Source organism: Anoplophora glabripennis, unplaced genomic scaffold (genome assembly GCF_000390285.2).
Source record: "Anoplophora glabripennis isolate ALB-LARVAE unplaced genomic scaffold, Agla_2.0 scaffold372, whole genome shotgun sequence".
Taxonomy (NCBI): Eukaryota; Metazoa; Arthropoda; class Insecta; order Coleoptera; family Cerambycidae; genus Anoplophora; species Anoplophora glabripennis.
Window position 1 is genome coordinate 83,938 of NW_019416460.1, and position 27,700 is coordinate 111,637.

At 30.0% G+C, this 27,700-nt stretch overlaps 1 protein-coding gene across 6 annotated transcripts in view; it reads right to left on the bottom strand.

Annotated features, from left to right (window-relative positions):
- LOC108910177 (1-acyl-sn-glycerol-3-phosphate acyltransferase alpha) overlaps positions 1-27,700 on the bottom strand; it is a 35,116-nt gene that overhangs the window by 5,255 nt on the left and 2,161 nt on the right. Inside the window, exons 1-4 of one of the 6 annotated variants that reach the window (XM_018714716.2) lie at positions 10,264-10,284; positions 5,183-5,360; positions 859-992; positions 412-593 (exon numbers count right to left, since the gene is read on the bottom strand). In XM_018714716.2, the coding sequence (XP_018570232.1) occupies positions 412-593; positions 859-992; positions 5,183-5,358 (492 nt within the window). In that variant the 5' untranslated portion in view covers positions 5,359-5,360; positions 10,264-10,284. Of the gene's footprint in view, positions 1-411; positions 594-858; positions 993-5,182; positions 5,361-5,492; positions 5,512-5,618; positions 5,637-9,982; positions 10,009-10,151; positions 10,207-10,263; positions 10,285-27,700 lie in introns of those variants that run through there. The other 5 variants (XM_018714714.1, XM_018714718.1, XM_018714717.2 and 2 more) reach the window with 5 other exon arrangements.

The following is a 27,700-nucleotide window of genomic DNA, read 5'->3' on the forward strand; positions in this document are numbered from 1 at the left end:
TCTCTAATAGATCTATGTATATTGCAGTCTTAAATGATATCTAAAGTTTTACTCTATTTTGTATGTTCCCTTATGGAATAAGATACTTACTGGTTAAGGACATTTTTAATCTCCTCAAAAAAAAAAAATTGAAAATAAATAAATTCAGGATAGCTATAGCTATATAGCCATTTTAATTATAATTACTGCCCTTTCATTTTGATAACAATCACTGAAATGAGTTTGCTGAGATAACAATATTTGATAAGAAAAACTTGCTACAATGACATATCATATTGTTAAAATTCATCAAACAGAATAGAAAATCTACGAACCTTGTTACCAGATAACTAGATCTCTTTAAAATAACAATAAGCAATATTGCTATGTTCAAACAGAATCGACATGATTGACAAAAATGTAATCGTTTACCTTACGGCTCCTTATCGTTTCTCCCGTATTATTAACAGCATCTTTAGCTCCTTTTGCGTTCACCCTGTCTATGAAAATGGTACCCCACAACCACGACGCCAACCCGAAAGGTTGCATGTAGAAAATTTCTTTCTTGGATATAACGGTACAGTTGTCCATTACTGGCCACAGACAGGCTAACACTGAAAAATGTAAATTTTGTAATTAACAGACTAGAATAAATAAATATTAAATACTATTCTCAATACGACCAAGTGATTTTTGTCTATTTACGTTTACGGTGAACGTTCTTAAGGATGGACATTGTTAAAATGATTTGGTCACACAGGTCGAAGATCAAAGTACGGTTAATTAAACAGTTAAATAGGTTCTCGATTCTAGATTAGATATGAAGAACAATAGGGACAATGGGGGCTTTTTAAATATATAGGCATTTACAAAACTTACCTATTAAGTCTAGCATACTTTGATGATTTATTAATACCACACATCCACTATTTTTTACTACATTTTCTAAACCTTCTACGCTATGAGTTAATCCTAGAAATCTGCAACACGCCCTAAGACCAGCGGCTGGCATCCTAAAAAAATCCATACTAATTATTACTGTATTGGACCTTTTATAAACAGTTACGCAAGAGGACAAATGGACCAAAAAGGGAAAGATACGAAAAAAGTCATTCTTGATAAAAAAGTATTTGTTTGTTTAGAAAATATGAATCACCATGACGAACCTCAATTTTGTTATACAAGTTGGGTCAAAAACACAAAAATGATATTTTGCGTAAGAGTAAACATTCCTTATTTTGCAAGATATGAAAAAAAAGCATTCTTGATAAAAGTTTTTGCTTGAAAAATGAATGAGTGTCACGTTATCAAAAATTTAATTTTTTATACAGTGAACAAAGTACAATACTAAAATACATCTTTTTCAAGTGTACCTAATACGAACATAATTATAACAACAATTAAGCTAAAATAAAGTAAACAAAGCAATATGTTGAAGATATACAATTTCAAAAACACCACCCCTATATATAGTGTGTTCCGTTTTCAGGTTAACACACAAGAAGAGTGTGGACTTTACGCAAGCCAATTTTTTTACAAATAGTACCCTGATGGGAAGTTATATTCTAATCATTTTATTGATGTGACAAAATCCTGGCTTACTAAATTTTTTTAAAAGGGTCGTTTTTCCAGAAAGTAGTATTAAGCACTTTTTATCAAAAAGATAATATTATCAGGCTATTCAACACCCATCAAAATACCCATATACCAAATTTGAACGACAAATGTCTATGGAGTGTTTTCTTATGTGGTGCCAAACAAATCAGACAACTAAAAATTATACCTGGTAAGCAGGTCAAAGATTGCCATGAAAGTAAAAACAAGTACCAATCGGACAAAGAAAAAAACAACCACTATAAATGTAAAACTTTTAATTATATTAATTAATTGTCTCATTTCTGTGGTGTGTTTTATGTTTTATGTTTAATTATAAAAATAATAATTTACAAAAAATGTTATGAATTATAAATACTAAGTTGTTAAACAAAAAAATTGCAAAACGTTAATCTAAATTTTTTTTATAATTTAAAGTTTTAGTTTTCTCCACCAAACCTCCTTCCACTCGAACACATTTTTCCAACACTCTTCTTAAATTTAAAAATAATTTACATAGCTGTTGTGGAGTAATCTCTGCACAAGCTTATCTTATGCAAGTCAATAGGTCATCCAAATTCCTTGGTCTATTTTTACAAATTCTTCGTTTTATAAAACCCCAAAAGTAAAAGTCCATAGTTCGAGAAAACTAAAATTTAATTTAGATTGTTTTGCAATTTTTTGTTTAACAACTTAATATTTATAAATCCTTACCTACATTTTTTGTACGTTAATTATTGTGGCCGCAATTAAAAGTGTTAAATTTATAGTGTCTGTACTTTTTGACCTGCTTATTATAATTTTCAGTTGTCTGATTTTTCGAAGTTTGACACCACATAAAAAATACTCAATAAAGATTTGTCGTTCAAATTTGGTATATGGGTATTGTGATGAGTGTTAAATAGCCTGGTAATATTATCTTTTTGATAAAAAAAGTGCCTGATACCACTGTCTGGAAAAACGACCCCTTTAAAAAATAGTAGTAGGCCAGGCTTTTGTAACATCAATAAAATGATTTGTCAACAGCCTTCTCACATTTTCAGAGGTATTCAGCTGAAAAACGGGACACACTGTATATGAACACATTATTCTAATTACTTCCTTAGCGAAAACTTTTATTAAGAATGCCTTTTTTCATATCTTTCACTTTTTGGTCTTCTTGTAAACTCAATCCGCGGACATGAATACTAATGTGCTATTTTTTTAATAGTACTTTTTATACGGAAAAAAACTGAAAATTCCACATTCATATTGCAACTATTTTTTTCAATTGTGAAATTATTACCTACAATTTACAGATTTTATCACATTTTATACAATATTGTATAGTTTAGCATAACTTTTTGTATACAATTGTGTGAATTTCCATAACAATGTTTTCTGCTGCATAATGCAGGTAAAGAAGATATTCAATTAAAGAAAATTGTACTGTAAAAAACTAAAAATGATCTCGATGTGTCAGGATTCCTTTTAAACAAATCGCAGAGCCTCAAGATCTGCCCAGGGCATTGATCTAGAACAATCTGTATCAGAATTTTCACGAGTTAAATGGAAATGTTGGTATTATCAGTTATTTCAAAGATTTCTTGTAAAATTAATAATATAAAATAGTAAGGTTTTTTTTCGCAAAACCATCATTTTTTCCCAAATGTCATGTATACAATAATAAATCAGATACGAAACTCTCGAAAGCCCTGAATATAAAAATTAAATTCATTCAATAAATTTAAGGACTACATAAAATACTGTTATTTCAATGTTATCTATAATAATATTTAGCTGTTAATTATTACAGCATGGCCGTAAAATATTTTTATCTCAACCAGGTATCAACAATAAACATGAAAATATTAACAATGTATACTTTATACACGGATATTAAGTAATTTAAATACTTATTTATGTAGTTTGTATGTATTTGTGTAATTTAGGAAACCTATACTATAAAAAAATATATATATATTCCAAAAAGTATATTTATGATGTTTTAGCCTGCAACTGCAATTACATATTTTTCAAAAATGTGTTTATTTCATATGACTATTAATTTGTTGCCTAAAAAGTTAATCGTTAATTTGTGTATAAACAAAAATATACAATGGACTTGAAAACGTTGATCTTATCTTTGAGATAGTTATTGTTGTTGAACTTTGTAGTAAAATACTTATTATTTAGGTTATTTCATATAAATCTACTAGATAGTGATATTATCTAAACATTCTAATTAAATAGCTGAAGGTTCTGGTTGAGAATTGAGTCTTTCTTAAAAAAATTATAAAATAAAGAATATGCAAGTTATTGTGGTAATTATTTAGAACGACGTTAGTGAATTTATACGCTTTCAAGAAGAACAATTGTGTTCTATTCAAGATTTTTATTAAAAAAAGATGTAGGCGCATTTAGGGAAAGTATAAAATTCCAAAAAAATTTATTAAGAATTTGACGTTTGTTTGTCTTCATTAAGTTTTTCGAATACGTGGTTAAAATTAATGATATTATGACTGAATTACCCTGTTTAATCCTGACCAATTATTAGTTACGTAGTTTTTGTAAATTCATAAGCAAAAATAGAGTTTTTGTATAACGAAGAAATTGTTATTTCTACAAAGACTGAAAACTCCTTTTATTTCAGATAATTTAAATCATATTACAGATTCCTCGAAATCATAGACAAAGGGACACTAAACAATGATAATTTTTATAAAAAGGAAAATTTTAATTATATTTTAAATCTCAAATATACTTGATAGGTGATATGATATCTTTATTGTCCGAACAGTTAAAATTATATACTTGTCCTAAAGAAAGATATCCATATTTTGCCTATTTGTGATAATTTTTCATTGAATTTTTAATATGTAAGCAGCGTAGATTTTATCATTGACGTGACGTCACGCTTTCAACTTGAAGGACTTGTTAATCTAGAATATCTAGAGAGTAATGGCTAAGTTTACATTTCCTTTTTCAAATCATATCATAAACTAGAAAAAACTCAACCCAACCTCCATTATTGTGTATACATATATTTTTATTTTTTTATTCAATTTTCTATTGGAGTCAGGTTAAGTTTTGTTTTTAATTTATTTGTAACACATTTAGATCAGATCAATTTACCTACACCCGCTGTTTAACATTAATAAGATAAATATTTCAAATTATTTAAATTTCAAATTTAACGTTATAATGAAACATCTTCAAGGGTTTATTGCTAGTTTTTTCGAATTTTTTTCAGAAAATAATTAATGATATAGTATTCTAGTACTTCTCTACTCTAGTATTTTGAATTTTGCAGACGCAGAATGTTATCCTAAATTCTAAATAATTTCCAAAAATTCTTGAATGAGAATCGAGTTTTTCTTTAAAAAGTTCTTGAACAAATGTTTTGGTATTCCTGTTTCTAATAAAGGCATAATATGAATTTATAAAAAATTCAATATTTTTATAGTAGTACCGAGTAGTATAAACAAGAATGGTGAATATTTGTTAGAGTAGAACAATTTAAAAAATTTGGAAGATTACATTAAAAAGTCGGTCTAAATTTAATAGTAAACTATTATTTAGCGACTAAAACTTTTGCAATTAGGTTTTTTACCTAATAAATATTACTTACAGTGCATTTCTGCTGTCTCTGGGCTTCAGCAACATTATGGGGATTGGTCCACAAGCAGAGAATAAACTAGTAAGTCCAAACACCAGAAATTTTATCCAGTACCTCGCCACCGAACTGATTTTCCACAAAACCGCTAGTAACGCGACTAGTACTAATGTATACAACAACACACCCATTTCTGGAAAGAAAAAAATAGTACCTAGTTAGTACTCTGTGACAAACTTTTAAATGACAATTCTCGTTTTATATCGCCATGGTTATGGTGTCAATTTAGATGTGTATATATAACAGTAAAGCAACCAAAGCTTACCAAGGTAATAAAATGCTAATTGATTTTTAGGAAGCTATAACGTACAAATACAACTGTATCGAATACATACTACTTTTTTATCTTCATACAGTCAGAACTATTGTCAGTATTTTGTTTTTGGTATACCTCATCAATATTGCACGAATTATTCCTTCAATTTTGATCGGCTACAAATGTTATTGCAACAAGGTGTATATAAATAATAATTAAAAACACTAGTTCTAAAGTAAAAAGTTAACATTTGTTATATCTAAGGAAATCAATGTAATCATTTGAACTCTGGAATCTACGATCTGATATCAGATGAATCGGTAACAGGTGGGTAAATTTAGTAAATATAATAATAATAATTGGAATCTACGATCTGATATCAGATGAATCGGTAACAGGTGGGTAAATTTAGTAAATGAGAGCATCTAATTTCTGATAAATGTTTTGAAATGCATAAACACAAGCAATCGAAAAATTAAAAATTTAACATATGAAAATTATATCAATTATTCACAATTCTGTCAAACATTTTAACACAAATTAGTTCACACACATTGTCTAAATTTCATTCAACGCTAATTTAGGACACACAATACACATTCTTATACTTTCACTTAGTAGTACTATCCGTAGTAATTCAAAATACTGATATAATTATTGATCAGCTGAATTCCTTACAGTAATTTACCAAACACGTTTGGACTTGCTATGTAAAATGATTTTTATTTACTCATAAACAAAGTTGAGGATGGGTTTAACACAAATGGATTTTATAACATTCAATAATTTTTTTTATGAACAGGTATTACCTATGCGTTCGTTTTAAACTAAACCCATGATTATTATATAAATAATGTTAGTTATAGGTGTGAAATATGAAAATAATCAAAATAGTGCACATTAAAATGCCCGGTTCTGTGTTTGTTATGGTTGGTGAATTTAAAGTACCGTTATTATAACGAACGTTCAAATAAAAACGTCGAAGTTGGCTCTGACACATTGGACGTAGGGAGTAGCTTATAGCGACCAACTTAACCTCATTTTTCAACGAGCTGTATAGCAGCTGTCAGTTTCAATAACGTTAATGACTATATAACTTTATTTTAAAGAGTAATCGTGATAACAATAACAAACAATTAAAGGAGCTGCGGAAAGTGTCCCCCTCCTTGTTATAACACTTAAATGAAACCAGGCTTCATCAGAAAAAAAGGTGATATTATGTTCACCGTAGTTGTTTAAAAACCATTCACAAAATACAGCCCGTCGCGGAAAATCAACTTCATGAAGTTCTTGCTGACAAGTTAAACGATAGGAGAACAAACGCAAATCTTTTTTAACACTGTGTGGCAGGTACCGACTGATACTCCCACCATTTGTGATAAAACACGTACAGAAGTTCTTGGCGCATTTTCCATTATTTGTTGGACATTTTCTTTTAATTCTTCAGTCCGCTTTTTAGGTCGGCCGCTTCCTTCTTTTCTTGTTACACTGCCCGTTTCACGAAAAACATTAACACAACGCTGAACTGCACTTTGAAAAATTTTGTACTCAACAACGCCGGGAAATTGATTTTGAAATTCTATGAAACATACCTCAATAGAATACTTCCATATTCCATCAATCTTGCGTCCATTTCTAAAGTAGGACTCTATGATAAACACTTTTTGTTCTTGAGAAAACACCATTTTAAACGCTTTTTAAAACGAAAATATTCAAATTGATAGCGGCGATATAGCGCTTTGACAGATGACGTTTAAGTTCATTTGCTATACGCTACGCCCTACGTCCAAATTTTCAGAACCAACTTGACCACATTTTTATTTGAACGCTCGTTACAATGATCGTTATGTTTCTTCAAAAAAAAAAAAAAAATTGTTTACTCTCGACAATAAAATAGGCAAATATTTGTCGACAGAATTTCCATTCCTCAACGACAATACGGGAATGTGGATCAAATCGAAATAATCGACAAATTGAGCTTTTTAATAATGTGCAACGCTATTTTATTAGTCACGAATCAAAATGACAAACTTATAAAACAGGTAAACATATTACAAACGAAGAATGTGAGTTGAACATTGGTCTGTAAATTTGGTTCTTAATGGTTACATTTTCTGCAAACAAATTTTTGTGTTCAAAAAATCATCAAAGGATAAATTTTAAGGTAAAACTATAGCAAATAAGTTGTAGTATAGTCTTTCCGAAGCCAGTTGAACATGTATAAAAACGCCTAGCAATAAAATTTAATGAGTTTCATGGGCGTCCCTAAAACGTTTTCTACTAAATGTAAAAAATTATAATAATTTCTATACAATGTGTAGAAAATTTCTATTGTATGTTCATTTGGCCAACCACATATTTTAATAATTTATGTCCTCAAACAATTTTATTATATTGATGGTAAATTTCGTTTTGTTCCGTTTCAAAAGGTCTCCAAAATACCATGTTGTAATAATATTAGTAAATAAAATATCCCTCTTATTTCTCCCTTTCGCAATTGTAATATGAATGATTAATAGAGGGTGCCTATAATAAATTAAAGTTACCTGAATAACACCAAATTCTGCATTGCTGTCACTTGTCTACAACTGAGATTTATTGCCCAGTCGCCCAGTGCGGCTGTGTTATACGCCGTTTGCCCGTGCGCGCATTCTTCAACTGGACGTATACATTTCTACCACTTCCACGTTTAGTTCGACCAGACTTGTAAATGGGTATGGCTAAATAAATATGGGAACAAGTTTTTCAAATATTTCAATGCCGCGTCAGCGACGGAAACTGGTACATACTTCGTTGTTCAATTGAGATCGGAAAGACTATAAGTATTAGTGATTTTATATAATTTTTATTCATTATTTATATAAAGGGTATCCCAAAATTCACGCAATAAGTAATTTTGAGAGAAAACATAGGTTTTTAATTAAAAATTGTAAGTTTTTTATTGATTTATAAATCACCTTTGCTGGAACATAGACATACGGTTGAATTTCATTGATACATCGCTCAATTTCCTTCTTCAAGGCGTGGGTCGTAGTGGGCTTGTTGACAAAAACCTTTGACTTCAAAAAACTCCAAAGGAAGAAGCCCAACAGCGTTAAGTCGCATGATATGAGTGGACAATTCTGATCACCAAAACGGGAAATTACACGACCAGAAAATCACTCATGCAGTAATTGAATTGTTTCTCGCGCTGTACGATATCGTCTTGTTGAAATGTCGTCTACATCGATACAATTAAGGCACAAAAAACTTGATTATCATGTCTCGATAGCGAACAGCATTAACTGTTATTACCTGACCAGCTGCATTTTCTAAGAAGAATGGTCCAATGATGCCACCAGCCCAAAATCCGTACCAAACAGTGATACGTTGTGGATGCATTTGTTTCTAAACCAAGAATGCGACAATTTTGTGGATTAACAAAGCCATCAAGATGAAAATGGGCATCATCGCTGAAGATGATTTTATTCGAAAATTCAGCATCTACTTGTTGTTCCACAATCCATTCAACGAACTCTCTTCGCTTTACGTGGTCAGTTGTTCTTGAGTCGATTGAACTTTATAAGCATGAAGATGTAAATCTTTCGTGAGAATACGCTGTCGAGAGCTTCTCGAAATGTCCAATTCTTGACCACGGTACCTAATTGATGTTCTTGGTTCAGCAACACTCTCGCGAACTGTTTCGATGTTTTGTATTGAACGACTTATTGAAGAACGGCCACAGTGTTTAAGATCACTAATTGATCCAATCTCCGTGAAACCTGCAAAACCTTCATTATTTTTAAAATTTACCCAACAATGAAAACGCGTTGTTCTTTCGTGTAGCGCTCCATTTTTAATAACCCGGAACTGTCAGCTATCACACTGTCTTTTTTTCCGTTGGCAACACTTTTCCGCACAAATTGCGCAAATTTCAAATCTTGCATGAATTTTTGAACACCCAACATTTATGAAATTGATATGGTGAGTTTCTATAAATGTATTCAGTAAAATAAGAGGGGTACAGTTAAATTTTGTTGTAGACATGATCTACAGGAAAAAGGTTTAGGTACTACATTGAATTTTGCATGAGGCTATGAAAATTACCTATAAATTGAGATTTTTGGCGATAAAAGTATTGTCTTTAAGGTGGCCATATCCCTGGCCGAGAAATAGTCAAATTTTTAGGTACTGAAATCTTGAAAAGTAAAACGTGTAGAACAAAAATAAGCACAAAAATAAAATCCTTGATGTTCTGTTTATTCATTGTTACTATTTAAATTTACTCAAATAAAATAATAACTAAAAAAACCGTTTGTAAAACATGCGTTTGCTGTTATCCTAACCCCGCATTTTAACAATTATTTTCACGTACTTATAAATAAAAGAAAACAATTTTATATGTAGGACTAAGCAAGTAAATATTATAAGAATATTTACGTGTAGAGGTATATATAAAAAAATTTGTATTTTCGTAGATTTCAGTACCTAAAATCTTGATGATTTGATCGTTTTTGCACCTGTTTATTCGTTTTACTGCGGCGTCTTTGAAAATATTCAGGTGGCATGACATAACATTCCTATTATTTGATAAGCTTTAGATTAATCGGTTATTAAATGTTTGAAATTATTTGTCTTTGTGGAAAACACTTAATAATATTTGTTTGTATCACAATTATAATCATTTACCCAATTCCCATATCAGTTGTTCTAAACACACCAAACTTTCAAGTGATACTATATCGTTTATTACGTTTTGTTTGAATGAAAAATAAAAATTAAACATTTGACCGTAATCTACCTTTATCATTTTATCAATGTGGACCAACGCAGATATTGTTTAACACTACACTTATCTTTAAATACACCACATACTCGTACACGCAACGGCAAAGCTTCTCAAACAACAATGTGTGACCTTTGCCATTAATTTGTCAAGTACTGTCATTCAAGATGCTTAAGTGGATACGTATTTTTTTAGATTGCCCCGGATACCTTTACACTACTGTTCAAATGTTCAAAGTACCTTTATTCGTTGTTCTAGATAATTAGAGTGTTTTGGCACGTGAATCATATATGATTATCTCATCCACTAAAAACTGTTATTTATTACCTTATGAATATCGATGACAGAATTTGCGGAACGCTACTAATAGATCACGGAGTTATGGTTTTACTTGTTTTCCAAGTTGATACTGTACTAATTCTTTATTAGTGTTTATTGTGATAGACAAATCGTTTTTAGTCTCGGAAATAATAATAGTAGGTAAATATATCACATATCAAGAGACCAAAATGCATTCTTTTTTATTCTCAGAGCGAAGGCGAAACACTAAAGGCATTTATAAACGATGTCTCAAATTTTTTTAATTGTGTCGCCTGAAATAATCAAAATTAATTTTTAATTAAAATTATTTTATATACTGGCTTGTCAAATTAATAGAGTCGGATTTAGCATAGGACGTAGGAGTTTGTCATAAAAATAGATGGAGTTTTTCATATTAACATTTTTCAAAAGTTAGTTGTCAAATTATTGTTGAGTCTGTATAGGTTTTGTCGAAAATTTAAATAAAAATGCCTGGGGATCGTTTAAATTATACTAATGAGGATTATTTTAATTTGTTTACAATACATTACAACAATATTTGATAACTAATTTGACAAAATGTCAATTTATTTCAATTGTTTTTGGAGTACTTCTGGTCATGGACAATTTGAGAACAGGTCTGATACGAGAAAAACTGTCCAAAAATAGAAAATTGCAAATATCTCTAAAAGTAGTATCGGCGCGCCAATATCCTTGGCAGGAAAAATGACCTTGGATGGAGCGGGGTCGAGCGGGATTATCGCTCTTTACCCACCTCATCCATTTTTCAAATGGAACACCCTGTATTTTATTGTTCTATTTTATACACATATCGGTCCAGTTCAACTTTTATTAAGCATGTTCTATATCTAAAATTGTTAGTTTTTAAGATATAGCAACATTTTTGAAAAAACTTAATTTTTATTATTTTATAGAATACCACAAATAAATATTAACTAATAAAATTAACTCAAAATGGAATGATAAATTATGAACTGACAAGTTGACACAATGTGACAGTTTTTTCCAAAGCCATTTCGTGCGACCGAAAATAATAAAAATTAGGTTTTTCTAGAAATGTTTCTATATCTTAAAACTTACAACCTTAAGTGTAGAACATACTTAAAAAAAGTTGAAGTGGACTGATATGTGAATAAAATAGAATAAAATACAGGGTGTTCCATTTGAAAAATTTTAGAAAATCAAGTTTGAACTTTGTTAAAATTATCGTATTATAAAAAAATGTCCTGTAAAAAATATCGATATTAGCTAATATACGAATCTTTGCTTAACATTTGCCTATAACACAAATATTTTTCCTCCAAGTGTTAGTAGCTGAAAGTTGATACAACTTCTTCGAGGTCATGTTTTTTTCCAAAATTCGAAGAATTTTCTACATAACTTGGCAGCTCCGTACCAAAATATTAAACTGTTTATATATCCATATATAGAATTTTCTCGTAAATCCATATGTTTAAAAATATACAGGGTGTTCTATTTAAAAAATGTAATATTTGGCGTGTTCTGTTTTTACTCATCGCCCTGTGTGTTTCAAATTAATTTTAGGTTTTTCGATTCTGTACAAGGTTTACTTAAACTTTTTTTTCTGTATTATGAATAACAAGAGAGTTATTTTACTTTCTCGCACTAATGTCCCACCCTGTAAATACAGTGTGTCCCCGGATGAGGCACCGCACTCTTGTAAACGTTAATATTGCTGACTTTTCCAGAAAAATTTATTCTTGATAAAAAGTTTTGCTTATCTTGGGAAGCCATGGGCAGTAATGAAATATGTAATAAAACATACAGAGCGTTCAAAAAATTATTTCTAAATGTGCAATTTTTCCCAAGCAAACTAAAAGTGTGGAATGTGCAGGGCATCCGCCTTGTTGAAATATTAGTTTTCTTCTGAACTCTAAATTTTCGCTATCTAGTTCTGCCAAAACAAAATTATTGAGAATTACCAAATACGAATTCTGATTAAGGTTTTCTTCCAAAAGAACCAATTATTATATGGTACATTATGCTACACCAAACATTTACTTTTTTAAATTTTTGACTATTAGTTATCAATCGAAAATTTGGATTATCTCTAGCCCAGCACCTACAATTTTGAGTGGAAACCACGACATTAGTTGTGAATGTTGATTCGTCAGTAAATAAAATATTTTGTTTTCCCAACTAATAGAAATTTGCAAATAAACTTGGCATTGTGTTTCTACGACTAACACAAAAATTTAAATAAAAACAAGAAATTAGTTAGACGAGGGCCATTAAGATTGCATTGCTTTGAAACTGTGAAACTGTGAAAGATCAAACAATAAAAAAAAGACATTTTTCATTCGAAATTGAAAGCTTCCTGGAAAAATATCAGTAAATAAAGTGATCCGCCACTGGTCGTTTAAGGGGTTTGATATTACCTCATATTAAAATAACCTATTCAAGATATATGTACCAAAATTAGTTTGAATATCCCTCGGAATATCCGTTACCGTTATTTTGTCACCCTTAACTCTCGAACAGCTGTTACAGTGGCAACTATTTCAGTTCTGTAAGACCAAGAATAGAAAGGAAGAATATAATATATGGTACAATATTTCAAGAGCCTTATTGTCTTTGTTACTAGGTATATATAAACATCTAAGATGAGGTAATAAAATGTTAGAAAAGGAGATTTTATGTACTCTGGAAATTAGAGAAATAACAAACGCTTTATGTTTAATAAAACTGGCATATCTCCTTTATGGTGCATTAAATACCTACTTTAATGTTACATATCAGCATCTGCGATTCCCTTCATGTTTTATGGGTTAAATAAAACATTTCTAATTCCTAAGTCAGGATGTAAAATTGAACAGAAAAATGTTCACGATGAAACAGGGATAGGTCACATCACAAACTAATTTAAATACGAATTTGATACGAAGTAACACTATTCATTGTAAGAATTAAAATGTACGTTCCCTCTGTAGTTTAAGGGTAAATATGTAATTTTTTTAATTATTCATGTGCACATTTGATAAAAATTCCAACAAGCTCCCATAGTTTCCCTATTCCACAGAGGACACGGTATCACTAATACATTGCATGATTTTGCCCTGACCTTTAGTTATTTTATCATGCTGAATGTTTATATTATTAAATAATTATTAGTTGACCATGCGATTTATAGTATTAAAAGACATTTTTGAGGCGTATTTTGTCTTTCTAAAAATAGAGCATAGTCTTCAATTAAGGGAATCTTGTGAGTAATGTGAATAAATCCGTACTGCTTTGTTAAAATGGATATATACGACAAAGAGACAAAGGATTTAAACGATTTTCTTGCCTATGTGATTTTCAAATTATCTGCCAAAAGCCTAGACATATAGCATTCTACCGTTTTAAAATATGTGATATTCATACCAGGTATTTTTGAAAAATAAAATCATGACCTTTCCTTCAATCTACATAGATTTATCGATGCTCGTTATGTATTACTGATAACTTGAATAAATTTTGTATGAGCTCTAAATTGCATAATCATGACAAAATATATAAACCTATTAGTGTTATCTAAACACAGAATTGCTAAATTTGAAAATTGTATTTCGTACATAGGTTTAAAATAATATAGACTATCATATTCCCACTTCAATAAAGAAAATTACATAACAAACCTTTTAAAAGTGAAATCAAAGATATCTTCTTTTCGACGAAATGTTACTTTATTTTACTACTAGATACTTTTTAGAAGCCCATTAATACATTTCATAACTTATCCTATACACTGTAAAATATTACCAATATTATTATTACTGTTACTATAGTCCAGGGAACGAAGAGAAATATAGGGTAAAACCTCCGAACATTTTTATGAAAATTGGAAATTAAGCTTACTTCACCCTGTAGATGAAAAGTTATATATGCTTGATATGCGCATTTTTAGGGGATGCCACCCCTTATGCTAAAAAACTAAATAAATATAAAAATATAGACTAAAATCATATCTTAATATATAGAATAAATATTGTTTTATATTGTGGGTTATAATTTACGTTATTTTTATAAAGTTTCAACCCTTAAAAACCACCCTTAATGATAAAAATATAAAATTAATAGTTTATTTGATCTTAAAATATTTTTATAGCGCATACATTATAGAAAGAAATCTTTTCAATAGTTTATGGTATTATAAATAATGTATTACAATATTTAAACTCTTAAAAAACTATCCCTAATAACAAAATATTAAAAAAAAATAGTTTATAACAGTTAAATGATTTGATAGTGCAAACAGGATAATTTAAATTCTTTTACTTGTTTATAATACAATACCTATATAATTTGCCGCATTGTTTTAACCCTTAAAAACCACCACCATTGACAAAATATAAAAAAATGGCTTTTAAATTATTTAAAATGAATTATAATGCCCCCCTATAGTGTTTATCAGATCACTGGGTTTTTTAATAATCACCCTTTATTATACAAATAAAAATAATTTTATACATTTTTAAAGTTGATAAGTAGAATTATGAAAAGATGAAAGGGAAAATGTGAAGCTATTCTATGTGTAGAATGCTCCAAAGTTGTGGATAACCAAAATATTCATATGCTCCGAAAATTGAAGCTGTAAGGTACCGTTGGTTTCTTAACGATAACTTCCTTAATTTTAAAGCTATATTAAGACAATCCAAAAACGATTTTACGGAAAATTTCGACAGCTAAAAGTTTTGTAAAATTGAATATTTTTTAACGCATTATTTTTGAGATTTTTGAGGTAAAAGGGTTTGAAAAACATGACCTTCGACTTCAATTGCAAAATTCTCTGTTAATCTAGTTAGCAGCGACATCCCTGTTAATTTTTATCCTACACAAATAAAAAAAAAAACCTAAATATTCTGTGAAAAAAATCTAAACTTTTGTACTCTTGAATATTTTTCGTATCTTTTTTTTTGGAGTTATTTTCAAAAATATGTTATTTTTTTGGAATAAAAATTTTTTCTTTCAATCAAAACGTAATATTTTCAAAAATAAGCATTCTAAACTACTTAAACTAGTATAAACGACTTAAACTTGTATAAACCACTTAAACTTGTATAAACTATAATATATTGTTAGCACATAAAACATGTAAATTGTAGAAGGATTTCCTTTAATTTTAAATCACGAAAATTCATCAGTTTTGTACTGATTTTTTTTCCGAAAAAGCGAATTAACAGTTTTATTTTCATCATAACTCTTAATTTTTATGCTAATGACTTAAAGTCAAGTTCATTTTAAAGATTTTTAAAAGTACTTTAAAAACGCCAGGAAGTGGATGAGATAAATGATTAAGGGAGCAGAAAAATTTCCAAATTTTTTTAGTCATTTTTGAAAAGGCTGAATAATGGTCGTACCGAGAAAATAAAAAAGTTTATTGAAACTTGAAGATTCTAGTTTTGAAATCTGGAAATGAAAAATTTCACTCGGCGCAATCAAAAGAAATAGTGCAAGGCAAAAATTTTACAAAATCTTTTTTTCAATCAATGCCAGAATCATTTAGCCTGACAGCTTATTTTTTTTTTATTTTCTGTACAATTATTGGCGATTAAGTGAAGTCACCTTTTTTTTATCATCCATATCTCATGAACTAATATGATCGTACAGCGATCGAAAGGTGGATTTTAAAGGGCCTTCTGGTATATTTGAGAAAAAAAATTATAGTCAGTATTAATTTGAAAAAGTGCAAAAAATTACTTTTTCTGTTGTTTTATAAAATCAACGACCACTGCAAATATTGCGAAAAGTACCAATGTTTGTAGTTTTTTTTAGCTCAAGAGGCGCCCATGAGGCATTTTGAAATAGTTTCATTCTAACGTTTTTCTTTCCTGAATCGTCAGTTTTATAAAAAAATAAAAGGCAGATATAACCGACGAAGTATATGCCAGCAATAGTACAAAGCTTTGATTTTTTCGTAGCACCTACATTTTGGTAGGTCACTCTATGCCAGTGGGTACTAAGCGAAACTTTGTGCCAGTAGGCATTGAATGCCAATGAGTCATTGCCAATATACTTTGTAGGTCATACCTCATCCACATTCAATGCTTTCTATAGAATATGAATATTATTTTAAAAAACAGTTTCTCGAAATATACTAAGGTAGCAGGTTACATTTTTGTTAAAAAAAAACAGTGTAAGGTTTTCAAACAAATTTTGTAATAAATAAGTGGTTAAACAAATATCATGTCTCTATATCACGCCCTTCAAAATGGTTCGATGGTCAAAGTTCACAGAAAACTGAAGTAAATGAAACTTAAACGAGAACTTTAGTGATTCTCTTTAGAAGCATTGTGCGTAGTAAAAAAAAGTATCAAACTCGACGAAAATACATAAATATATCAGTTGTTTTCTTTCCCCCAAAACCTTGTGCTAATTTATCGATTTTATTTAATCTAATGTCTGATTCCCTTTTAATGCCTAAATCATGTTTTGTTTGTATTCTTTTATGTACGCGTGTGTGTGGATGGAAACTTCTTTTTGTTTTACGCAATACTTTTACTTTTCTCACGGTCCCATATAAAAATAATCTAATACAAATATTAAGTACGTAGAAAATAAATAAGCTATTTTTCTATAATCTACATCTACGTATAACTAATAATAGGTCATTAGTCCTTGAACCAACAGAACAATAAAAAACTCCACCCTTGTTATAGTTCAAATTCCAGAACAAAAAATCTTCTAATTATGTATTTATGATTACAAAGATCTACGTCGTCATAACGCATAGTATATCGTCAATTGCTGTTGAAAAATAAATAGGTTTTATGCATTGTAAAAAATTTGTAAAGAGAGACAATGATTGTTATCAATATTTTTCCCGACAAAGGAACGGGCGCAAATGCGGTATTTTACATAAAAATGTTTTTTTTTTTGCAAAAACTACGCAATTTAGGTATAGCGAAAGCTATTAAAAAATTGTAGGGTCTACAGAAAGGCATCTAATGAAATCATAAAACACAGGGTGTTCTATTTGAAAAAGTCGAGATATTTCAAATTTTAAATTATCAGGTTTGGCATGGTTTTTTTTGCCCCCTGTATATCGCACGTCAACTTTTATACGTTTTTTGAAAGAGCCATCTTCACTCTACAGTTCCTGAAAAAAAATAATTTCTAGCTGTCATACAATAATAATTATGTGAACTACTAGAAGTGACGAAACATAAGAAAAAAAATGAAAAGTCGATTATCTCGAAAACTATCAATATTTTAATAGGGATCATAACACAAAGTCCCGTTAATTTTTCACGTAGAATTCGATAATGCCATAAAAAATATAGGTTTCCATTTAAAAAAATTAAGTTGGTACCTGCCCAGGAACAACTGAACACCCTGTGTATGCAAATATATTTTCATTTTCTGCAGCTCGGGAAAGTAGGCAACTCTGTAGAAAAAAAAATGTTATATCTTTTATTAACATATTGGACTAGGTGGACACGGTGTATAACCTCGAACAATTCTTATTTGGCAAGCGGATACACACATTAGTACTTCCTTAAACTGCACATTACATTGTTCATTAAAATACTTAGTTGTGGAGAGACTTGAGTACAATTTGGGACAGTGATTGTAATCAGTATAATATTTAATTTTCTACTAGATATTTTTTCCCTACAAGATAAAAGCTATCTTCTATTATATATTATCATCTTCCTTAGGTTTTAAAGCGAATAAGCTATTTTCCAATGGTAGCTTGCTTAGATGAAAATTATTCAATTTAGATCCAGTTACCTTCTTCTAAAAAAGTTACCTTCATGAAACAGTTTTGTTTTTTTTTTCAGAAAGATATTTTATGAAATACCTACTTGTTACAAAAAAAGTGGATTTTGATTTTCTATTGTTGTTGTCAATTACGGACAACAGAGTTTTTGGGGTGATTCTAGTCTGAATTAAATTTGTTGTTTTTACTAAAATATTAAATATTTTTTGTCGCTTTGGATTAACTTACACAATTTAAATATCAGCGTCTACATAAAGTGCTCCAAAAATATGATTTTGTGAAACAACATTTAAAGGTTTTTAACTAACGGTTTTCAAGAAACAACTACTCTGCTAGCTAAAACCCCAACATTGAATTATACCCGCAATACCTAAGTAGCATCACCAGACTAAAGCAATGTTCGGTATAGTCTTTCCGATATCAATTGAAGAACCAGGAGGATGACAGTATGTACCAGGTTCGGTCGCTGATGCAGCAACTCGGCATTGAAATAAGTATTTGAAAAACTTGTTCCCATATTTATTTAGCCATACCCATATACGGGTCTGGTCGAACTAAACGTGGGGGTGGTAGAAATGTATACGCCCAGTTGAAGCATGCGAGCGCGGGCAAACGAAATACAAATACAGTTGCATTGGGCCACTGGGCAATAAATCTCACAATCAGCCGTTGACAAGTGGTCGACAAATTGCCCAGCAGTGCAGTGCAGCAATGCGGAATTTGGTGTGACTCAGGTAATTTTAATTTATTATAGGCACCTTCTATTAATCATTGATATTAAAATTGCGAAAGGGAGAAATAATATTATTACAACGTGGCATTTTGGAGACCTTTTGAAACGGAACAAAACGAAATTTACCATCAATATAATAAAATAGTTTGAGGACATAAATAATTAAAATATGTTGTTACCCAAATGAACATACATATAATAGAAATTTTCTGTACATTATACACAAATTATTATAATTTTTTACCTTTATCAGAAAACTTTTTTAGGGACGCTTACGAAACTCATTAAATTTTATTGCCAGGCATTTTTTTACTTGTTCAACTAAATTCGGAAAGACTATACATTGAGTAGCAATGACAATTAATATATTTTTTAGAGTTATTTTAAGTTATATCTCACCTACAACATATATAGGCGTAATATCTAAACGCATGATGATAGTTGAATAGAGTAAGATAATAGAAATCGTAAAAAAAAATTTAATATAGGTAAATAAATTTATTATAGCAAACGGATGAAGATTAATAATTAGATTATTACTGAGACAAACAATTGAAATATGTCTTTCTCTGGAAGATGCCTTTTAGCAACATACAAAAAGAACGTATTTTTTACAGTAAATAAAGTAACAAAACATAAATCAGCGGCATTTTTCCAAAATCTAAAAAAAAAGAAATATACATGTAACAAAAAAAAGATTGTTTCTCGTTTTCTCAGTATTATAACTTCTCTATGCCTTAAATATAATTTAAGTTTATTCGGCTATTCCAAAAACTTAGCTTACATTTTTTTGAAATCCCTAACTATTTTACGAGCAAAAGGTAATTTAATCTGAACCGGTTTATTTTCGATAAAAGAAGCCATCTATGACGTATGGTTCATTTACTTCATGTACTGTACTTGTGTTTCATACATAAATATTTGTAGAAAATGAAAGCAAGTAAGTACCTTACTTTGTTTATATTACCCAATCATTAGTTAATTAGTAAACTGTCCCAAATGATTTAATGTATATGTTTATAACATTGCTTTTATGTTAAACATATACTACTTAACATTGTACTTTGTATTTAACATTTTCGAAGTAATATTTCTTTTATAGACTGAATAAGTATTAATAACACCTTTCAAAGGAAGTTGGATGTATCCTTTCTATTAATCTTATCACGTTTATTAGTAATTCTATTAATAACAGAAATATTTTTCTTTCTGGAAAATGTAACAATATAATTCTGACGTAGAAACTTCATCACAGTACTAAAAATAAACCTTATTTGATTACTTTCATCATTCATTATTGTTTCATTACTTTTTTTTATTAATTCGCGTCGTTCTTACCGCAAAGAACGTAATTAAACTCATGATGTAAACGACAAACACAACGACATCCGATGAAAATAATTCTATACATAAAATACTAAAAGAGATGCACTAACCAAATGTGAACAGGACATAACTAATACAATACGAAATATCTCCTTACTGTTAAAAGTGTTGTCACTACCGTTATTCGTGATGAAAATTAGAAATATTTGGAATTATTCAATTTTCGTGGCTGAAAACATACATAGGTATTGTATTCTCGAGTTGCACTAAACCAAATTTGGAGAGGACATAGCTAATACAATACGAAACATCGCCTTAATGTTAAAAATATTGTCACCGACGTTCTTGGTGCTGAAAAATCGAAATATTTGGAATTATTCAATTTTCGTGGCTGAAAAAATACATAGGTATTGAATTTGCGAAACCCAGAGTTGCACTAAACCAAATTTGGACAGGACGTAGCTAATACTTTGCGAAACATCGCCTTACCGTTAAAAATATTGTCACCGACGTTCTTGGTGCTGAAAATTTGAAATATTTGGAATTATTCAATTTTCGTGGCTGAAAACATACATAAGTATTGAATTTGCGAAACCGAGAGAGATGCACTAAACAGATTTGAACAGGACATAGCTAATACAATGCGAAACATCGCCTTACTAATGAAAATATTGTCGCCGCCGTTCTTGATGGTAAAAATTCGAAATATTTGCAATTATTCAATTTTCATGGCTGAAAACATCCACAGATATTGAATTGAAACCGAAAGAGATGCTCTAACCAAATTTGGACAGAAAAACAATGCGAAAAATCGTTTTACTGTTAAAAATGCCACGGCCGTTAGTGGTGGTGAAAATTCTTTTTTGACGATTATGTGAATATTGTTAATAAAAAATTTCCAAAATATTTTTTTTCAATTTTTTCTCAATTTTTTCTTCTAATTTTTTTAGTTTATATGTAAATCTACTTATATGTTAACACTAAATCATATGTTTCCGTTAGTAACTTTACAAATAAATGAAAAGGTATTAAAAAGATCATCGCTGTGATATCTAACTAAATATTTAAGTTATAGTTTAACTTAAGTATTTAAGTTTCTTATTTTTAGTCAGTAATCTAAATGCGACGTTCGTTGAGTACACTGTACCTCCTTAATATCGCAAACAAAACTAATATTGACACAGATTACGATTTTATCACTTTTTAAACTTAAATTGAGGAAAGAATTGTTGCATTTTACCTAGGTTTTTGTAGAAACCCCACTTTATAGTTCATTATTGAAATTAAGTTTTCTGTGGTACTTGTTGCAAAGTTGTACCCTTTCCACTAACCTTAAAATAACAAAATCAATATAACTAGGATAAATAAGTAGCTTTTTACAATTATTTGATGATTTTAAAGTAATGACTGATATTATCACATTCATGTATATAGGATACAGCGTGTGCCACTAGTGCGGGAAAGTCCAATATCTATGTTAAAATGAGGAATATATGGATTTTTCTTTTTACTGTGTTGCCACATTTCTCGGAATGTACAAATTCAAAATATATTCAACTATACAGGATGTTCCACTTTTCCTGGCCAGACACCAACTTTGGTTTTTTAAATGAAAACACACATTTTTTATATTTTTTTCGGATTCTACATCAAAAATAAAGGGTACTTTGTGTAGAATAGTTATATTCAAATATTCACAGTTTTAAGATAAGATATTGAAAGGTTTTTCAAGTCGATATTGGCTGCTTACATTTTCTGATACTGACAGGTTATACTAATAGCTACTAAGCCCATTTTTTTATCAGATGTTTAGTAAGGATGACTCTTCCGAATCATGCTCCAAAAACTGGCCTGCGTTATACAGGGTGACCTAAATATCATGCCAAAATTGCCAATTGAAAAATTGAAAAATCTCGAATTTTTTAAACGCAATCCCCTGTGTATTTTCATACCATGAGATGCAGAATTAAATTCTCTACAACTTTTCTATACCTGCTCCTATAAAAAAATTCATTAGTTTTTCATGAAATCTCATTTCTAAAGACGAATTAGTAAATAAATAATAGGATAATTAGTAAAACTCATGGTAACTGTTTATTGACAAGTATTTACCAAACTAATAATCCAGATTTACAGAGATATCCTCGTACAAAGTGTTTTGTAAAACTGAAGGAGAGGTTTGAAAGAACAAGAAATGCAAATTATGAGAAGACACGAACTCACGCATGCAGTATCCAAAACAGTAAATTAACATTGTGCATTTCTAACAAAAGTAATAAAGACCTAGTTAAATTAGTAATTAACAGGTAACCGCTCAAAATGTCTGCCATTTTTCTCTAGACATTGAGCAATTCTACAACGAAAATTGCTCGACACATTTCGCAGCATTTCCGGAGTTACGGTCAAAAAAGCATTTTTTATCTTTGCCCGTAAATCTTCTACATCTGTCGGAGGAGTTTCATACACCCTGTTTTTTATATAGCCCCATAAAAAAAACAAGACAAGACAGGTCTGGGGATCGGGGAGGCCATGGAATTGGACCGCCTCTACCTAACCACTTATCTGGATACAAACCGTTTAAGTATTCTCGAACCTGAAACAGTTTTTCTATGAATGTACATAACTTACATAATGAGAAAACATACCGCCAGTGTGAAATGTGCAGAGGCACCATCATGTTGGAACCACTGACTGTTTAAGTCATCCGGAGGAATATGTCCCTGCAATTGGAGCAAGTCGTTTTGTAAAAATTGCAAATACCCATTACCTGTTAAGTTTCCTTCAAGAAAATGTGGTCCAATCCAATGACATATTCTCCGCATATTCCCGCCCAAACGTTGACTTTAAAGCGGTGTTGATGATCGTCTTGTCTTATTATTCTGGGATTATGATCGGCGTAATGGTGATAATTATGTCGGTTCTCTCGACCAGTATTGGCAAAGGATGACTCGTCAGTAAATAACACCTTTGAAAAAAAAATTTCATCTTATTGTAGCTTTATAGTTGCCCACTCACAAAACTGTACTTGCTTCTGAAAATCTTGCTGTGTTAAGAATTGGTGATGCTCAGAATGATAGGGGTGGAAGTTGCTTTTCTTTAACGTTCTATTAACCATACTTTGGAAATACTAATTTCATCACTAATTTCTCTGACACGTGTAGATGGATTTTGGACTGCACATCCCAAAATGCCAATTTGACTATTCTGATTACTGCATGCGTGTGTTCTTGTTGTCTTCTCATAATTTGCATTTGCCGTTCTTTCAAACCTCTCCTTCAGTTTTACAAAACATTTTTTATGAGGATATCTTTGTAAATCTGGATTATTAGTTTGGTAAATACGACTTGCCAATAAGCAGTTACACTGAGCTTCTCCTACGGCATACACCATATTTACTAATTTTTCTTTAGAATAATTAATTTCACAATTATTACTGTCGCTTTTCCATTAAACCTTATGTGAATCGAAAATTTTCCAGATTATCCTTTGACAGGAGCCTACTGCGTTATTTTACATAAAGCTATTTGTAAACTTCGCATTTTTTCATAGAAATGAGATATCATGAAAAACTAATGAATTTTGGTATAGGAGCAAGTATAGCACAGTTGTAGAGAATTTAATTGTGCATCTCAAGGTATGAAAATATACAGGGGGTTTCATTTAAAAAATTCGAGATTTTTCAATTTTTCAATTGGCAATTTTGACATGATATTTTGGTCACCCGGTATAATGCAGGCCAGTTTTTGGAGCATGATTCGGAAGAGTCATCCTTACTAAACATCTGATAAAAAATGGGCTTAGTAGCTATTAGTATAACCTGTCAGTATCAGAAAATGTAAGCAATCAATATCGACTAGAAAAACCTTTCAAGCGAGATATCTCAAAAACTGTGAATATTTGGATAGAACTATTCTACACAAAGTACCCTTTATTTTTGATGTAGAGTCCAAAAAAAAATATATAAAAAATGTGTGTTTCCATTTAAAAAAACAAAGTTGGTGTCTGTCCAGGAAAAGTGGAACACCCTGTATAGTTAAATATATTTTTAATTTGTACATTCCGAAAAATGTGACAACACGGTAAAAAAAATCCATACATTCCTCATTTTAACATAGATATTGGACTTTCCCGCACTAGTGGGACACGCTGTATATACACCTTATTACTACATTAGGTTGATAACTTTTTTAATATAACATACACCATTAAGTTAAAAGCTTCTATGAGTGATATTGTAAATTAGAGTACTAATCAGGTTATCAGAAAACCCGAAAGGAACTTTCTGAAAATATGCAGAGAACAATTAAGCATGAGCGACAAATAAAATCACTGTCGTGCTGCAAGTAGGCAGTTTTGCAATATGGGATTCTAAACTAAGCAAAATAATATTTGACTAAATCCATTCTTGTTTTTCTCTAATTTCTTTTTTTTTTATTTGTTTCACACTTAGAGTTTAGCAAAATACTCAGGGAAGAATGCTATATTTAACAAATACTTTCAGACAATATACCTCAGTAAACAAATATACAAACAAGCGGTAGCAGCTACTCGTAGGTACTTATTGTATTCAATACGATTGGTCGTATACCTAATAGCCTACACTTCATATCTTAATAGTTTTCCAAGTGATAAATAAACATTAATGCAACAAACAATGGATATTAACATACAATCTTATAGAAAGAATATTTTGAAAACAAATAACTGGTTGCTAAAGATGTTCAAATATAATTGAAAATATCACACCATACGTTCTTCAAATGGAGTAAAGTTCTTCTCCATACTCTATTTTAAATCTAATACTATTAATTTCTAATACTATTTCAATTTTCTGCTTCTGCTTCATTTCAATTAATTAATAATACAAACTGTCAAGCAATAACAATGCTGTTATGATATTACTACCTGTCACTGTCACGGCCTACCATATAACATTATCTATGAATAATAAGGCCTCTCACGGCCTAATTAGTGAGATTAGAGTGAAAATACCTATACGCATTTTGAACCGTATCAATGTGCGATATATCAAAATATATTACAACTATATCTGTAAATCCTTACATAATTGAAAAAAGGCAGAAGTGTCTGAAAAAGGTCTAACAATTGCAAAATGTCTTATTTTCTTAATAAAAAACCTTCTTTTCGTTTTTTACTAGTATCTCTCTTATCGTTAGAGATGAACACAACAAACCCTATATGACCATGCTCGATAGGGAACGTTTTATCCAAATATGTAAAATATACAGGGTGTTCCATTTAAATTAACATTTTATTTGGACTTTTGTTTTTCTACTATCATTATCGAAAACTTTATAAAAAATCGTGCAACTTTTGTATTCCACATTTTATTATAATTCTAAAAACAAAAAAGTTAATGGGGGCGTCAAAATATAGTGAATCACATATTGACAAAAATTAGAATATTAGAAAAACATTGTTATTATTATGGGTGACTGTGTGAAGCAAGCAAGCACCCAAGTAGCTCGCGTTGAAATAAAAATGTTAGTTTCATAAAAATAAACAAAGATAAGACTTCCCCGTTGCAACATTAGTGTCAAGTTTACATTTAAAAACTGCAGTTAATTTGAAAATATTCACAATAGATAAATATTGTATCTAAGGTCACTATTTATGATTTTTTTTTGCTTGATGGAAACTTTAGGTAGGGCCTTAAGTTTTTGAGGCAGGATGAACGATTTTTATAGTCTTCATAAAGTAACACCAAGTATTAGATTTCGAAATAAATAAATAAATGTGTCCTTCTGAAATCAAATCTTATGAAAATTATACTTTCTCTGTCTACATACAATATGTACTTTGAATTAATTATTAGAAATTTCAAATTATAAGCAGGTACTAAAGTTTCAACAAATGAGTTGGTTAGATTTGACTTTATAATTCGTTTTACAAGTTGATTACAATGCAACATTATAAGGTGATAAAACAAAATGAATTTCAATTTATTATTAATTCATATTTACTACAGTGAGTGACACTCAGCTTGCAACACACTTACTTCTAAGAAATAAATGTGTAATTTCCTTAAAATTAAATATTACTACCGCAAAGAGGCAACGGAGCATGTAGAGCAGAACAGTATCAGCCATTATTGTACTGTATGGGATAGTGTGAGGTGTAAATGTGCATTATTATGATGGAAATGAGTAATTTAATATCTGAATGAGGTTTGAAAATCCTCTCTGAAATTATACTTACAATTTAATTTGCCCAATACTTATAATTTTAATCAGAACTGGAAGTATTGGAAGTATTGGCACAAGGTAACAACACATCATAAAATACAATAAAAACAACAGAACTAACATAAAACAATATACAGTACATACTTAATTAACACCCTGTATAAATTTAGTATTAATATGTCATATGCACCTAATACTGACAGATTTGGGAATTCCCAACATAACGAGTAAAACATTGTATTTTTCTGTTATCACTAAAACCTTGATTAAAAGTACTGTCTAATTAGAATGGATATTACAATTCCTTCATTTCTTTTATTAGCTTTTTCCTTGTTTGGGAAACTCATTAAAAGTTATATGGATCTGCATGTCTAATGTATTTTTTTTATTATTAAAATAAATGTTTGTTGTGAATGTTTGTTGTGAATGAATATTTTCGGCCATTACGTGAGAGCGATAAAGTAAGTCATAGAAATCCGTGCGATAGACAAGGATGGTTACATTGAAGAGTCACTCCCACTTCTAACCCGAAACGGGCCATGAGTATTCAGATTATGAAACGTCTTCACTATAGCCATCCTTGTCTATCGCACGTATTTCTTTAATTTACTTTGTCGCTCTCATGTAAAGGCAGATGGACCATGTGGATTTTCCAGCCCTGTATACGTACCTATACATATTTTTCACCACAGGATTTTTTTACAGTAAATATAATATAAAATGAATTTAATAGTGATAATTAAGACAGCTTTCTAATAATAAATAGAATAGAGATTAGAGAACAGCCAATAGTTTACTTAATTTTAGCTTTTTAAATTAATTTTTAACTAAAAATTTAATATTTTCATCCAAATAAATTTCTTATTAACTCTAATCTAATTAATTAATAAATCTTTAATTGATCAGATACGGAAATGAATGATTTGATTGGCTTTAATAAATTTTATTTCTCCCAATCAAATCCTTATCTCACTGTAGGTTAGGTAGTACATTACTTGCAAAACAAGAGAACTATATTAAACATTGTAGTGTGTTCACAATTTTACATATGTCCATATTTCTATTTTTTATAATTAAACGTTTATTATTTTCATTCAAATAAACGCCTTATTAACTCCAAATAAATCTATAATTCACCAAATA